Below are 14665 nucleotides of genomic sequence, written 5' to 3' on the forward strand. Positions count from 1 at the left end.
TCAGCAGGATGTGAGATTCCTTCCACAATCAACTCTTTCCATACATTATTTGTGGTAATCTATTTATAGCAACGGGGCAGACTTATCTGGCGCTACTGTGATTTAGATAAGTTGCTGATTCACCTTTTGATCTTTTTACCTGGTATTTACATTTCCCCTATTATTAAAAGGCTCCCACAGTGGTTGTGATTGAAAAACTGAACATTTAGCAGCAATTGTCAGAATGTGGAGCTTAACGTACTGTAGTGTTGACTATGGGATACCAAATGCAGTAATGTGGATAAGTGTGATCTTTTTTAGTGGTAACTTTTCTGAAAAAGACTAATGTAGTTTTTATAACAAGTAATTCACTCTGGAGATAGGCTTTAAGGGATAGCTTTATGCTTCTGCTTAAGAAAAAAACTGCCAAAGCCATAAAGGATGCAAAATCAGAACCCAACAGATTGATTTTTTTTTTTTAATCTTGAGCCTGAATATATCTTTTGAGTTCTTGTGAAGAATTAGCCTTTTAAAAATAAATTGATAAATAACTAAAACCATCGCAATTAAATATCATGCAAACAATCCAGTGAAAAAGGCAATCATTTCAAGAGTGTGAGTTAACAGAATTACTGAATTGTAAAATAAGGATCAAACAAGAATCGACAGATCATAATCATGATCTGAACATTGCTTGTCTATTTGATCCAGTATGTGATAGGCAAGTTCAGGGTGTGGACTTGTAACTATTAAAGAGAACTAAGCGAGTATACCCATCTGCACAACTCCAATAATGCTTCTGGGAGATAGATACATACTTCAAGAGGCAATATGGAAAAGTATGGCTGTACTTTTAGGCAGAGAAAGGAAGGATTGGGGGTTGGGAGAAGTAAAAGAGCTGCATCCTAGCTGGATGTGCCTGGTAATCAGATTCTGAATTTTCCCCTGAGGAACTTCATGTCTGAGATGCGGAAATATATTGTACCGGCTTACAAGGCTGTAAGCAAAATGGATGCTAATGCCCAGATAGGGACACTGCTCTGTTGAAGTCACAGTCAAAGCCATGTGCTCAATGATGTGCTGTCCGCAGCAGTCCTCTCTTCCATCCTTTCCCTGCTCACCCCATAGAGCTGCCTGCCTTCCCTTTCCCAAGGAAGAACTTCCTTGCCTCTTGAAAGCCCTTTACCAACAGCCAGAAATACATACTCTCTACGACCTACTCCCATGTCCATAGTTAAGTAGGACTTTGTCATAGTTCTCCAACAAGCCAAACTCCCCAGCTGATCTTTTATCTTCAGCTAGTTCTCAGTCTGTGAATGTCAGCAACCAGTCATGGGAGATTGTCTCCAATGTTTAGGTTGGGAGAAGAAGTGAAGTCCTGAATTGAGGGAGAAACATCATGGACTCTGGTGCCAAAATGCCTGCTATCTGGTGCCATTCCAGATGTGCTGAAGTTACTCCAGCTTCCAGGTGCTGCTCCAGAGGGACTGTCTGTATCTTCTGCATCATCCCTTCCAGACTACTGCGGATGGCTTGGGTGTTTTAGGATGTCTAGAAAGCACTACGTGCCCACATTTAGATACCTGAAGTATTCCCTTCAAATCTGGTTCCTCTGACACTGCTGACTGTTAGCCAGGCAACCGTTCACTTTTCCCAGCAGAAAGCCCTCCATGCCCGTTAAAACCTCTTCAGTTCCCAAGCTCTTTAGCACTCGTACCCTGGCTCATTTTCCTCTTAGGTATTCTGTTATCTACCTTTTTACTGGTGCAAAATGGTATAAAAATATTTTATTTTGCTAGTGTTTTCCACTCACCTCGTGCAGGTGTAGTGTGTGCATAAGGGGAGGGGATGATGTCAGATCAGACCCACGGTTTCCACCCTGGAGGAAGGTTTCCAGAGACTTCCCCCAGTCCCAGTTTCACAGTCCTGCTCCGTCCTCATCTCTCATCCCCTGCCTGGTGGTCAGAAAGAAACGGTTGCAGTTGCTGGGTGAAGCGGAGCTCCCTGGGGTTGGCCATGTTAGAGTTAAGTGTGTGAAAAAAAGATATAGAGAAAGAACTTTGACACACATTTGCAAACGTGTGCCTTTTTCCAAGCTTGCAAAGAGAAATGTAATTTTACCTTTCTTTTGTTTTCAATTCCCCGTATAAACATAGCTGGTTTCCTCATTTTTATTTGCAGTTGAGAGAAGTGGGGTGGGTACAATTAATAACCTCTCACTCCTTCGTAAGTGCCATTACTTTTCCCATGTCATGGTTTCAGCCAGGGTACGTCACCTCCATGCACATCGTAGCTCTTCCAGAATTGCCACGAGTACTCAGATGTTTTTGGGAGGGTGCCAGTAAACACCACTTTGGAGATACACTTGTTCTTTCTGTTGCAATCATCAAAACCTAGATTTTTTCAGAATTTAATTCTTGTTTCCATTCTTTCTTAACATCATATATATTCTTGGAGTATTGCATCCATCCGACGCTTGCCCAATAGTTTTGAGTTTGTGTGAAAGTGTATGGAGGCTCTGTATTAGCTTTCAGGCCAAATTAAACTTCAGCTCATGTGAGCCAACGTAGTCTGATGGGCCCTGGTTCTTCCCCGGACAGAACTGGTTCCATTTTAGCCTAAGGAGTGGAACAGAGCTACTTTGTTCTGGTTGAGGATTTGGTCTGTACCGTGACAAAGCTGAATTAGGTTCCTATGGTCAGCCTGTAATATTCATCTACCAGTATAAGAGCAACTATGTGTAACAAATTAATATGCCTGTATGTTTTTGCACGTGTAAAGTAGCAACTAAAAGCCACGGGAAAACAAAGGCTGAGTGATATCTGAACAGTGGTTCTGACAGGGTTTGTCGTTCACTCTTACTGCTGTAATGGAGATATATTTGTTCCCCCTGCTGTGTTGGGTTTTTTGCTTGGGTTTAATTTTCTTGTTGTTTTGGGGTTTTTCACAGACTTGTTTTTAGCACTTGCGTCTTGGACCTATTAGTCATCTCTTCCCTTAAAAAAAACAAACCAAAAAACCCCCAACTTCTACTACAGTGAGACTTCCGACAAGTTTATTTTTGTGCCTTCTCAGCCCATTTATTCCATCTGTCTTCACCTCACCTCACTTCTGATGTCTTGTGTTATCTGGGCTTTCTTCCAAACATACTAACTGGCAGCTACAAAAAAAGGAAACCTTTGAAATGCAGAACTAAAGAAGTCATTCAGGCTGCAAACTGATAATTCATACACTTTATATCCTGTACTGTATTTTCCTTTGTGTTAAACTGAATGGCCAAGCAAAACACGGTTGTCAGTCTTATTATTTTATTATTTTCTTGCTGTTAATTTTTTTTAATTAACATTGCCTTTTTCTTGTGAAGAAAAAAAAAGATAAAAACAAACCCCATGACACCAGGAACAGGGAGTGGATTCTGAGGATATCCTTACCTTTTTGCTTACCTAACACTTGGATAGTAAGGGCAAAAAGAGAAAACACTAATAAGTTGCTCAACTCTGCTCTGAGATTTGTACCTCTTGTAGGCATTTCTGAGACAGTAACTTCTGCAGAAGATGGGAGTTCAGAGTGCCTGGCTCTGCCACCGGCTCTTTCTCACCACAGTTTGGCTTTTGCACGTTGTTCTTCAAAGGAGGTTGAACCTGACTCCCAGTGGAATGGGTGGCTGCCTGTTACATCAACTCCATCCTCTTTGGAGCCATGGCATAGATCTAAGACAGATACCAACCCAGGCCTGGCTCCAGCAAGCTAGTTCTGGATTAGCTTTTCTGACAGCTTCTGCCAAATCCAAATATATTGCCTGAAGCCTCCTTGTCCCCAAGGGAGAAGGTAGGCTTCCTGTCTCCATCCCCTGGGTGTGCACTTTGCCAAATTCAGGAAAATCCATAGCTTCAGGTGTACGCAGGCATGTAGCAGCACCAGTGCTGACAGTGCATGGTGGCCAGGTGAGTCCTCTTCCGTATCGGCAGGGCTCGTGGTCATGAGCTTCAGAATCAGGGTCATGGTGATCACCAGGCTGCTGTGAATGCAGAGCTGAAGCAGAGTAACAGCAAAAGGAACAGAAAAAAATGACACGAAGAAGCATCAGAGAGATTCCTGCTTCTACCTACAAAGCAGCACTGTTCTTTCATCTTGATTAAAGATCCTGCTCAGGGTAATCCAGGACTTTACTATTTCCCGAGAGAATTTCTGTAATCTGGATTGACAGCAAAGGGAAGTGAACGTCCTCACATGGGGCCTCGTTCCTCAGCTGCTTCCCTAGTCAGCTCTGTTTATTTCCCGAGAGAATTTCTGTAATCTGGATTGACAGCAAAGGGAAGTGAACGTCCTCACATGGGGCCTCGTTCCTCAGCTGCTTCCCTAGTCAGCTCTGTTTTCTGCCATCTCCCAGTTCATATCCACGGCAAGATCTTGGTTTTAGTCTGTGAAGTGTTAGTGAATCATTTGTCAGCTACATCAGGATTTTCCTATCTACTTTTGATCCTCTGAGACTACTCTGTACATACAGGGCAATGTTAACTAAACAAGGCCAAAGACTCAGCTTGTAGCTGCAAGACATAAGGCATTCCCAGCTGGAAGTTTAGTTTTGGAATCAGTTGCCAGCAGGGACAAGATGAAATGTTCTGTCAAGAGGTTAAAATCTGCAAAATGGCAAGATGCTCCCTGTGCACCCTAAAACCTTGCTAATTGAAAAATTCTCCCAACCTTTCACTTCCTTCAATTCTTGGTTCAAAATTTGCTGTTTTATTTCTTCCACAAAGGAGAGAAGTGCTTCATTCATAATAAGAGGCGGTTTGTTGCCAGGGCTGGGCTCAAGGTGTCAGAATGCAGATCATTGGCATCAGCCTGAGCTCCTTTTCCCTATTGCCTCGCCTCACATTTGTCCTGCCCCAGCATCTTCTCTGTGGGCGTGCTAGCCAACACGAGGTTAGTTTTTTTTCCTCTCCATTTGGCACACAGTTCTGTCTTTTTCTCAAACAGCTTGAGCCCCTAACTTGCTCTTCTCCCGCCTTTCATCTACTACTATTATCCAGTTGTACGCATAGCACAGCTTAATCATAGTAATATATTATGCCCATGTGTGTGTCTGTCCCCTCCTCTGGGTGTTTAAAAGATACCTGTGAGCTGAAAAGCAGCCTGGAAAACTGAAAATTGTTGGTAGACAAAGAATTTGACAGAAAGAAGACATCTTTCCTTTATCCAGCTGGCAGTTTGTGATCTCCCAAAACAGTTTATTGCTAATTTATTGCTAATATAAGAAACTGTGGAGCTCTAAGACACACTAAAAGATAAAAATTGTTAGGTCCAAGTATTAGATAACAATACTATTAGATTAGTATTAGATAACAAGTGTATGATCACAAACTTGGTAACAGAAGTACAGAAGTCGAGCCTCGAGTAACTGGAAGTCACTTTGTTCTTCAGCCAGTTTAGTGTGGATCAGCTCTGAAAAATACTAAAGGAAAGCTTTTAAAAAACTCTACTATTCTCTCCACTTGCTAAGTTTTTTTTATTGAGCAGAATCATCAAATGGAAAATATTGATTTATCGTTCAGTAATTTGCAAAATTATTTCCATAAATCCTTTGAATCACATTGAGATATCTGAAGATGTTGCATACAGAAATATAAAGCCAGAGGTTTAAATTAATATCTTTCCCTCTTAGTAGAAGTATTATTATAATATTTTTGGACTTTAAAAAATGTGTTTTATTAGCCCCCTATACAGAGCACCATATTCTGGATATCCTGAACAGTTCACACTTCCATAAACAGAATTTTCAGGAAGATTCTGAGATTTCAGTCCTTACAGTCCTGGTTGAAAAAAGGGCATAAGCAGGAACCTGTGTTCCAGATTGCCAGCTTTGTTCCTGCATTTTGAACTAGATTTCACAGGCACTTAGATCTTGATGTTAAAGTTTTGCTTCCTCCTACACATCTTCTTTGGAGAAAGTCCTAAAGCACCTGTCTTTAAAGGGTGGAGGAAGTTGGCCTCCTCTTTCCAACCAACATGGGAAACTCCACATGTTTCCATAGATTAGATGAGTTGCAACCCCTTTCTTCTCCAAGAAGACTTGATCTCCGGGTAGTGCTCTCTGAGCATGAAATATTCGAGCATGGTGCAGAGGCCACCACCCCTTTCCTTTGAAACACAAAGGGAAGGAAAGATTATCCCTTAACTTAGGTCGCTTGCCCAGGACCACGGAGGCCTGAGTGCAGACTTCAGCTCTTGTTTTTCTAGGTGGAAGAAACAGTGCTTGGTGGGATAATTCGGAGATATACTTCATGAGGGGAGAAAATACACCACTTCTTGGTTTTGTTTCCTTTTGCACACTTAGGTGGTTTCCTGCTCAGGCTTTTGCATTTCGTAGGTCTGTTCGGAGGTTTATATGCAGCCTGTGGTGTACGTGGAAAAAAGGGAGAAGGGTCCCCCTGTAGGCTATAGGTAGGGGCCAGGCGCCTAAACTCTGGTGTGAATCTCGATGCTTTGCACTCATGATGTGAATCACAGCCTTAACCTGTAAAATGAAAAATTAGTGGGCGTGTTGTGTTTATAGTGTAAACCACTAACACAGTTAGGCGAGGTAAGCATACATAGTTTTGAATATTAAATCACAGCTACACAGAAGGAACTGTTTTTGTGAAATTGGTTGCTTTCCTTGATCCAAGTTTCCTTGTTAGACCGTTCCCCTCTGCCATAAAAACCTTTGCTTCTTGTGCCAATGAGCAAGATTAATCTTCTAAAACCTTTAGCATACTACCTGCAACATTACAACATTAAAAATAAAGAAATAAACCCACCACATAGTTCCCTGGTTTCAAACTTTGCAGATTTAGGGTTCACTAAGAAGTCATCTCTCTTTTTCCTTTAAAAGAAGAAAACTATACAGAATAATAGAGTTCTCTGTCTAGCATACAAACCCATCTGGAAAGAATTTAGTCTGCAATAATTGTGGGCATTTGATTTAGCTTTAAATCCCTGTAGGTAATTCAAATATAAATTTATTGGGGTGAGTTTATCCCCAAACCGCCATTGGATTCAATGTTTTAGAGATGAATTTGGCCCACTGCACTAAAACTAGAGCCTGCATTGTTTCTGTTGCATCAGGATATTACTACATGCTGGAATGTCTGTCGTTATAAGCAGACCTTTACTAGAAATAAAGTCAATAGAGACAAGACAGACAATCACCTGAATCACATTTATTTTTCAGATCTTTAAAGACTGGTAATTCCTTCATTATGAATATATTCATAGACTGGTATCTAAATCACTCATGCAACACTGGTCTAATTCATTATTCTGTTATTCTGTACTCATCTGAGATAGTCTTTTTGGTTAAGTAAAATTCTTTGCATTTCACATTCTGTTTCAGAAAAAAAAAGTTTCGAGAGGCATTCAGCACATAATGTAAACAATGCCATCTGTCTTTTTCTTTGTAAAATCTTCTTCGAGATAGCCCCGATGTGCCTACTGTTTTCAATCACTTAAAAGGCAGTAATTCAATTATATCATCCTCTATGCAGGAACTGCCATTGCTTTCAGTCCACTTCCAATCCTGACGCAAGTAAATCACTTTGATAAGATCCCCTTTTTATTTATTTTTTTCCGAGGAGACTAGCATAAGTAATGATGCCAGTGATAGACCAAGGACAAAATGACCATAATGGACTTTCTGTAAGAAAGGAAAACATGTGCCATTGTGATTTATCATGTTACTTGGAAAATGTTTTTCCTTGGAATTTCTGCAACAGCAACACTCTCTAAGTGAAGGGCATTAGCAAGTATGAATGGCCGAATGGTAAATTCAGACAAAACCTCCACTGAACAGCAGATTTCAACAGCTATCGCTACCTAGATTTCTTAAATGGGAACAGAAGGTCAAAGCCATTTTGGAAATGTGCCTAGGTCATATTCATCTTTGGTATAATGCCACCTACTTACGTGGAAATGCGCTGGGAATGTGTAAGGTTGGATCTTCCTTAAAAAACTGCTACGGCTTATCACACAGATATGCCTTCCTTCTATTTAAAAATTGTTTGGGTGACTTCAGTGCTTTGTGCCACCAGCGAGGCGGGAGCCTGGCAGACACGTCTAACTTCCCAGAATAGACGCGGCACGAGATCAGTACTATCTGTAGGCTTCCTGCTGCAAACTGGCCTCGACTCTGATGCTGAGAGAGTATGGTTAGAGCTGGGCTGTCTCTGGACACATCTACATCTTGCCCCTGATTTCAGAAAAATGGGAGAGTGCCAGATGAGGTGGTCATGTGTGATGTCAAAGCTTGTTTGAAAGGAGCTGGACCACAGGTATCTCTTTGAATGCAGACTAATCAGTCAGCACAAATAACCTCGGAGCTTGCATTTTCAAATTTGTGAAGAGTGCTGGTCTTGTATTCACTGCCTGAGACCACAGCCAGGAAACGCGGTGGGAATTTCACCCTACTTTGCTGAAAAAGCAGTACCACGCAGGTAAGAGGTGATCAGCAATGTTAAAACACAAGTTTGGCGTTTCCAGTGACATGTTATGAGGTAACCCTTTTATTAAGCAATTTTGGGTAGTCTGTGTGAGAAAGTTGTGATCTGGATGGGGAAAAGGCAACATGTTCATTGTATTTAACCCAATGAATTAGGAGGCTATTTAGGATGTTATTGATACAGTAGGTTGTTTCCTTTCACAGAGAAAGTGTGGAGAGCCTTATCCAAAAGCATTCTTATGCCCGATCCCCCATTCGAACCTATGGAGGAGAAGATGATCTTGGAGATGACAGCCAGGCAACACAAAGCAGAGGTAGGAAAATGTGCTGATGAGGTGAAGTGTGGTGACCTAGTTATGCTTGAGAAAAGGAGGACCACCATCAGTACGTGGTACTCTGAAGCATTTCTCTGGTGTGTCTCTCCGCCATGAAGTCCTATAATGAAGAAGAATACTCGTTACCTTATGGCTCTTCTGGACATCTGATATGCCCATGGCACCGGTGTGGGTAGCTAGTTCAGGTGGCAGCTCTAGAGATGCCTATACAGCCTTTGCCATCAGAAGAGAACTATCTCTGCTTCCTTTTCAAGATGGCTGAAAAACAGGCAACTTCATTACCGTGGTGCTGAGAACAAGCTAACGCTCCCCATCCCTTGGCAGGACTTACTAGCTGGGGCTCAGCACCATTTCTAAAGTACCGTGTAGACGTGCCATTTGCTGCCCCTCCAGCCTTCTGTGAACAGATGACTTGGTTCTGACCATCTTCAACCAGCCTGTGGTTAACCTGCTTTGCCTCTACAGGAAGAGAAGTCCGTAGCTCCCTGGAAAATTGATGTTAAATTGTTACCTCTTGGTCTCTCAAAGGTGCTTTTCCACCACCTCAAATTGTTTATCAAATGGTTTGTCTACTTTAGCAGTCGCAAAAGTAGTAGCAAGACAGAATTGTCCTTTGTGGGGATATTCGCTGGACAAATTGCATCTGTCATAATTTGCCACTGGAAATAGATCTCAAACCCATCTTGTGAGATCGCTGACTAGCATAAACTTGTGTTGCATTATACTTTGCATGTTGACTTCGTGATCTGCCTGATATGCAACAACCACTTGAGGTAAAGCAGTTCTATCTGCCTTCCGACCGGCAGTGCCCTTCTCTTGTCCTCTAACTTCATACAGTGTTGCTAAGATAAGAGCATTATTTTTGGTCATAAGCTCTTTGGACTTGTGCAGGGAAAACACACTTATTTTTAACCATGAGTTGCTCTTCAATAAAATGTGATTAGGTGGGCTTGCTCATACATATCTATTCTAAGAGCAGTTCCTTAGATTGCGGAGTTTCTGGAGCGTCTCCTCAGCTGGTACGATGCCATCCTTTCACATACTTCTGGGGGATTACCTCGCTTCACGTCAGCTTAGATCCTAGGCCAGTTGTTGTTGAAGACAGTGTTAAATTTTTGCTTGCCAGAAGCGGTGAGAGCAAGGCACCTTCTCTCAAGAATTAAATTTCTCCCTGGTATGATGTCCTCCTTTGGGAGTGACAAAGTGAACGAGGTGAACCTCAGTCTGAGAGCTGGCCACCAAAGGCTTTCTCTTCTGAAGAGAGTCCCTAGGAAGGTGTCATAGGAGGAAAGAATAGTTTACTACAATTAATTTTCTGTATAATATATACAGGGTACAGTTCTGCATTTGCTCGCAATATGGCAAATGAGCAAGTGAGGAAGATGATGAGTTGTGGCAACCAATTTTTCACTAATCTGGGAGCCATAGGCTAGCATAGGATGTGATTGTTCTGGGCAACCAGAGGCATGCACAGAGGGTAAAACACGTTGCTCTTGCAGATGAGTAACTGGTACTGCCTTCACTCTCTGTTTAAGTCTGGTGTCCTTAAATAAGGAAAAGTCGTCCAAGATTTTAGGAGAGAAATAATGATCTTATTGAAACTCCACAGACATTTTCATTTCTTCTGGTGCATTTTAAAACCACTTCGCATGCAAAATTGAGGGCTGTCCTTCCATATATATGAGAGTTGACAGCCAAATACATACATGTTGCTGTGTGGTGTGTGTTATAAACTCTCTGAGGCCTCAACTGCCTCAGAATTACTAGAGCTCATTTCCTCGGTGCTGGCAAATGTGGTATGTGAGACTTTTTGTAGTACTAAGCTGCAATTAAAGACCATTGCAGTTGGAGGAGGAAAGAAAAAATGGAGGTTCCTCATGAGAGTCACAGAATCATAGAATAGTTTGGGTTGGAAGGGCCCTTTAAAGACCATCTAGTCCACCCCCCCTGCAGTCAGCAGGGACACCTTCAACTCAATCAGGTTGCTCAGAGCCCCGTCCAACTTGACCTTGAACTCTTCTAGGGATGGGCCATCTACCACCTCTCTGGGAACCTGTCCCAGTGCCTCACCACCCTCATTGTAAAAAATTTCTTCCTTCTATCTCATCTAAATCTACCCTTTTTTACTTTAAAAGCATTACCCCTTGTCCTATTGCAACAGGCCCCACTAAAAAGTTTGTCCCCATCTTTCTTATAGGCCCCCTTTGGGTACTGGAAGGCTGCCCTAAGGTCTCCCTGGAGCCTTCTCTTCTCCAGGCTGAAAAACCCCAACTCAGCCTTTCTTCACAGGAGAGGTGCTCCATCCCTCTGATCATTTCATGAGAAGGAATCACGTATTTTATTCTGCATAGAACAAAGAAAGTCTATCACTGCTATTTATTTCTAATTACTTCAGCACCCACCCACATCATTCTCAGCCAATTTCAGCTGTCTAAAGATGGAAATGCCTAGCTTTCACTAGCGTATTTATCACAAGAAGTCTATTTCCAAAGGAATTAACAGGTATGAAATAAGTAAGTCCAGCTAAAACTCTTTAATGCATAATATCTGGGTGTCTGCAGTCCAGCATCCACACACAGGACTCATAGTAGCCACCTGGAACAGAGCCAAATGTAAACCTTCTAGGCAAATCCAGATTCACATCCCGCTTTCCCTGTAGTGCAATAATGCTCAGATATCCCCTGATTTGTAAAGGGTTTTACTCTGGTCTGTGAGTACAGTGTTATCCTTATAGTTTGGCTCTGGATCCTAACTTCCCAGTAGTTAGGATTTGGTCCAGTGGTAGGGCCAGGATTTGGTTCAAGGTCATTTCTGCTGCTGAATCAACACAATTTCTCTTTCCTGTTACTGGGCCATTTTACTTGTTTCATTAAGCAGAGGAGGAATTAATCAAGAGTAGCTCTCTTTCTGATTTCAGAATATATCCCTAAAGAGACTCATGATTTAAAAAAAAAAATTGCATTTTTTTCTTTCTATTGTTGTTTGCTTATAGCTTTGTTTTGAGTATGTGACTACAATTGCTTAGTATACACAATTCCAATAAGTTTACCTTGACAGATAGATGTCTTTGTATTTTTTCTTTTCACAATTTGGTTGAACCTATCATCTAGAATCAGAATTATGAAACTAATACCTGTTGTAAAATTTGTTGTCTTAGAATGTTTTACAATACTGGCTTGAAATCATATTTTGTCAAATACTCTTGAGGATAAATTTATGTCTTAAAGTAAGAAACATTTTCTTAATGGACAAAGTTGGACAAGAAAGAAAATACAGAAGGGACATGAGTTGAATTATTGTTTGAATAGGAGCAAAAATTAAAGAGTTTATGTATAGGATTTCATTGTATTCCCCATTTCTAGAAATCAGACACCTGATGATGACCAGATGCATAGAGGAACTGCGGAGGTGAAGGGCAATGCTGTCACTAGATTATTTGAAAATGACCATGTATAATTATCCAAACAAATTATTCATTGTTTCCTAGAAATTTTACTGTCAAAATAAAAGAAGTCATCAGTTCTAATTTAAAGAAACCATTTTTTCCTTTTTTTTAATGATTCTGCAATCTTCAGGGAAAAAGTGTTTTAAAGAGGTGGAAGATTTGTGAAAATAATTTTTGGAACTTTTCAGATTAAAAAAATACCAAAGAAAGCAATTCCATTTGATCAAAAGTAGCTAATTACCCTGAGAGCAAGTTTTTGATATTTTTGTGCATTTCACTTAAAACCCCGCATCAATTACTATGATCTAGCATTAGTGTTGTTTCTTAGAGCACTGTACACAGTCGGAAAAATAACAAATGTTTTGACCTTTTAGAATTTTTTGTTTTATATTTTTGGAAAGTCAGGTTGAGTGAAAAGATGCAGTGTTGACAAGATTTACTGGGATCCAAAAAAAAAAAAAAAAAGGAAAATTTGTAGTGCAAATTCCATTTTTTTGCACTTTTGCCAGACTGAAATTTTGGAAAAAAATAACCAATTCTGCTGAGGATCTGATGTAAAAAGCTACAAGCACGTCTTCTAAACAGGGATGAAATGCAGTCAGATTCCATGTCAGAGTAGATGCTTCAATGTTTAGTGGCAGCATTACAAGGTTCTTCAGTCTTTCATACCAAAAATGTCCAAAGTGCAAAGCTGATTTTACTGCTCAAGCCACTGCAATCAGCTTCTTCAAATGGAAATTTGTCTAAGATGTAGTGATAAAATACAGCAATGGGCAAATAATGATACAAAGAAAGATATAATGGGAGAGAAGTATTTGGGAAGTATTTCCAATGACAACTTGTCATTCAAATCAGCCTTGCCGTGAAAGACTTTTTTTCTCCCTCTTTGCAATTTTACCAGCTTTGTGTGTTGCAGTGCAAACGTCTGGCATTCTTTCTCTTTGCTTGCAGGGTCAGCCTTTACAACATCTGACAACCTGTCCCTCAGTTCCTGGGTATCCTCCTCAACCAGTTTTCCTGGATTTCAGCATCCACAGTCTTTGAGTGCCCTGGGTACCAGCACTGCATCCATAGCTACACCCATTCCTCACCCAATCCAAGGATCTCTGCCTCCATACAGCCGCCTGGGAATGCCTCTCACACCCTCTGCTCTAGCCAGCTCCATGCAAGGTAGCGGCCCCACTTTCCCTTCCTTCCACATGCCTCGGTACCATCATTATTTTCAGCAGGGTCCTTATGCAGCTATCCAGGGACTGCGTCACTCCTCCGCAGTGATGACGCCGTTTGTATGAGTGATGTAAGACAAGAGAAACAGGAGATTTTAAATGTGCAAGTTTGGTATGAAAAATACAAGAGACCTTCCCGAAAGGCCTGTGGCAGGAGTGCTGAACTCGTTAACAAACCAGCTAAGTGAATGCGTTACGGATATAGATTCCTCCGTTGAGGGATCACAAGAAGAGAGCATGCAGCTTGGAGCTGCTCACAGACCTGTGCGTAACACAGCCAAAATGGATCTCAAAGTTCCCAGGATTTTTGGTCACGTGCAGCTTGTTCCAAAGGTGCATTATATCTAGCAGAAAGAGATTATGTTTATGCAGCAGTGTACAAACTAATTGTGTATACGTCTTTTTTCATATGCTAGAAGAATTCTGAAAAAGGCAATACTCTTACTCATCTTGATCTCTTCTTGTGACTGATGGGCATCTAAACAGCAAAAATGTATTGCTATAACTTTGAGCATGTTTTAGGCTATCTCAGCATACATTTGCTGGGAACGGGACAAAGTGGAGAAGGCCACCGTCCTTTTTAAAAGACTGGCTTATATTCACCAAAAGCAGTATTTCTTAGTTGCTACTATAATCCCAAAGAGAAAATTATTAATAAATCTTTCTTTCTTTCTTTGTTTCTTTCACAAAACACTATCAGTTCCAAAAAAGAACTGCGTTACAGGACTGTAGCAGTAATGATGTATTCTGTCTTTCAGTCTAAAAAGAAGTTTGTCCTATATCCTAGGAGGAGCAATTTAACTGTCTATTAAGGTATGATGAAGGAAAATGTTGATTTGGGAAATTCTGTTACTTACACTTAGAAACCCAAGACATCAAATCAATGCTTGCTTGCTGCTGTGCTTGCCACTGAAGACCTGTTTCTAGCTGCAAATGCATACCAAGATAACCCAATTTCAGGCTAGATCAGTCTATAGACTCTTGAGATAGAACTATAATCAATGGACTGGTATAAGATGAGTGGCACTGGAATATCCTTCTACTTGTTCTCATTTTCTTGGGTTTGGTCATGGCTGTTACTATACAAGCTGTTTGGCCAGGAAAATGAGGGCTGTACTGTCTATTTTTCCATGTCCCAGTAGAATGGTGGAGTTTTCTTGGGAAAATATCAGTGCAGAACTTCACATGTAATTTTTTTTTTATT

At 41.0% G+C, this 14665-nt stretch overlaps 1 protein-coding gene across 1 annotated transcript in view; it reads left to right on the forward strand.

The window, feature by feature from the left end:
* TBX20 (T-box 20) overlaps positions 1 to 13527 on the forward strand; it is a gene marked incomplete at its 5' end in the record, with an annotated part of 32952 nt that extends 19425 nt beyond the window's left edge. The window contains 2 exons of the mRNA XM_009705502.1: positions 8660 to 8769; positions 13187 to 13527. Coding sequence (XP_009703804.1) covers positions 8660 to 8769; positions 13187 to 13527 — 451 coding nt within the window. The remainder of the gene's footprint in view (positions 1 to 8659; positions 8770 to 13186) is intronic.
* Positions 13528 to 14665: the final 1138 nt, after the last annotated feature.

The sequence above is a fragment of the Cariama cristata genome, unplaced genomic scaffold (assembly GCF_000690535.1).
Source record: "Cariama cristata isolate BGI_N322 unplaced genomic scaffold, ASM69053v1 scaffold1668, whole genome shotgun sequence".
In the NCBI taxonomy this organism is placed as follows: domain Eukaryota; kingdom Metazoa; phylum Chordata; class Aves; order Cariamiformes; family Cariamidae; genus Cariama; species Cariama cristata.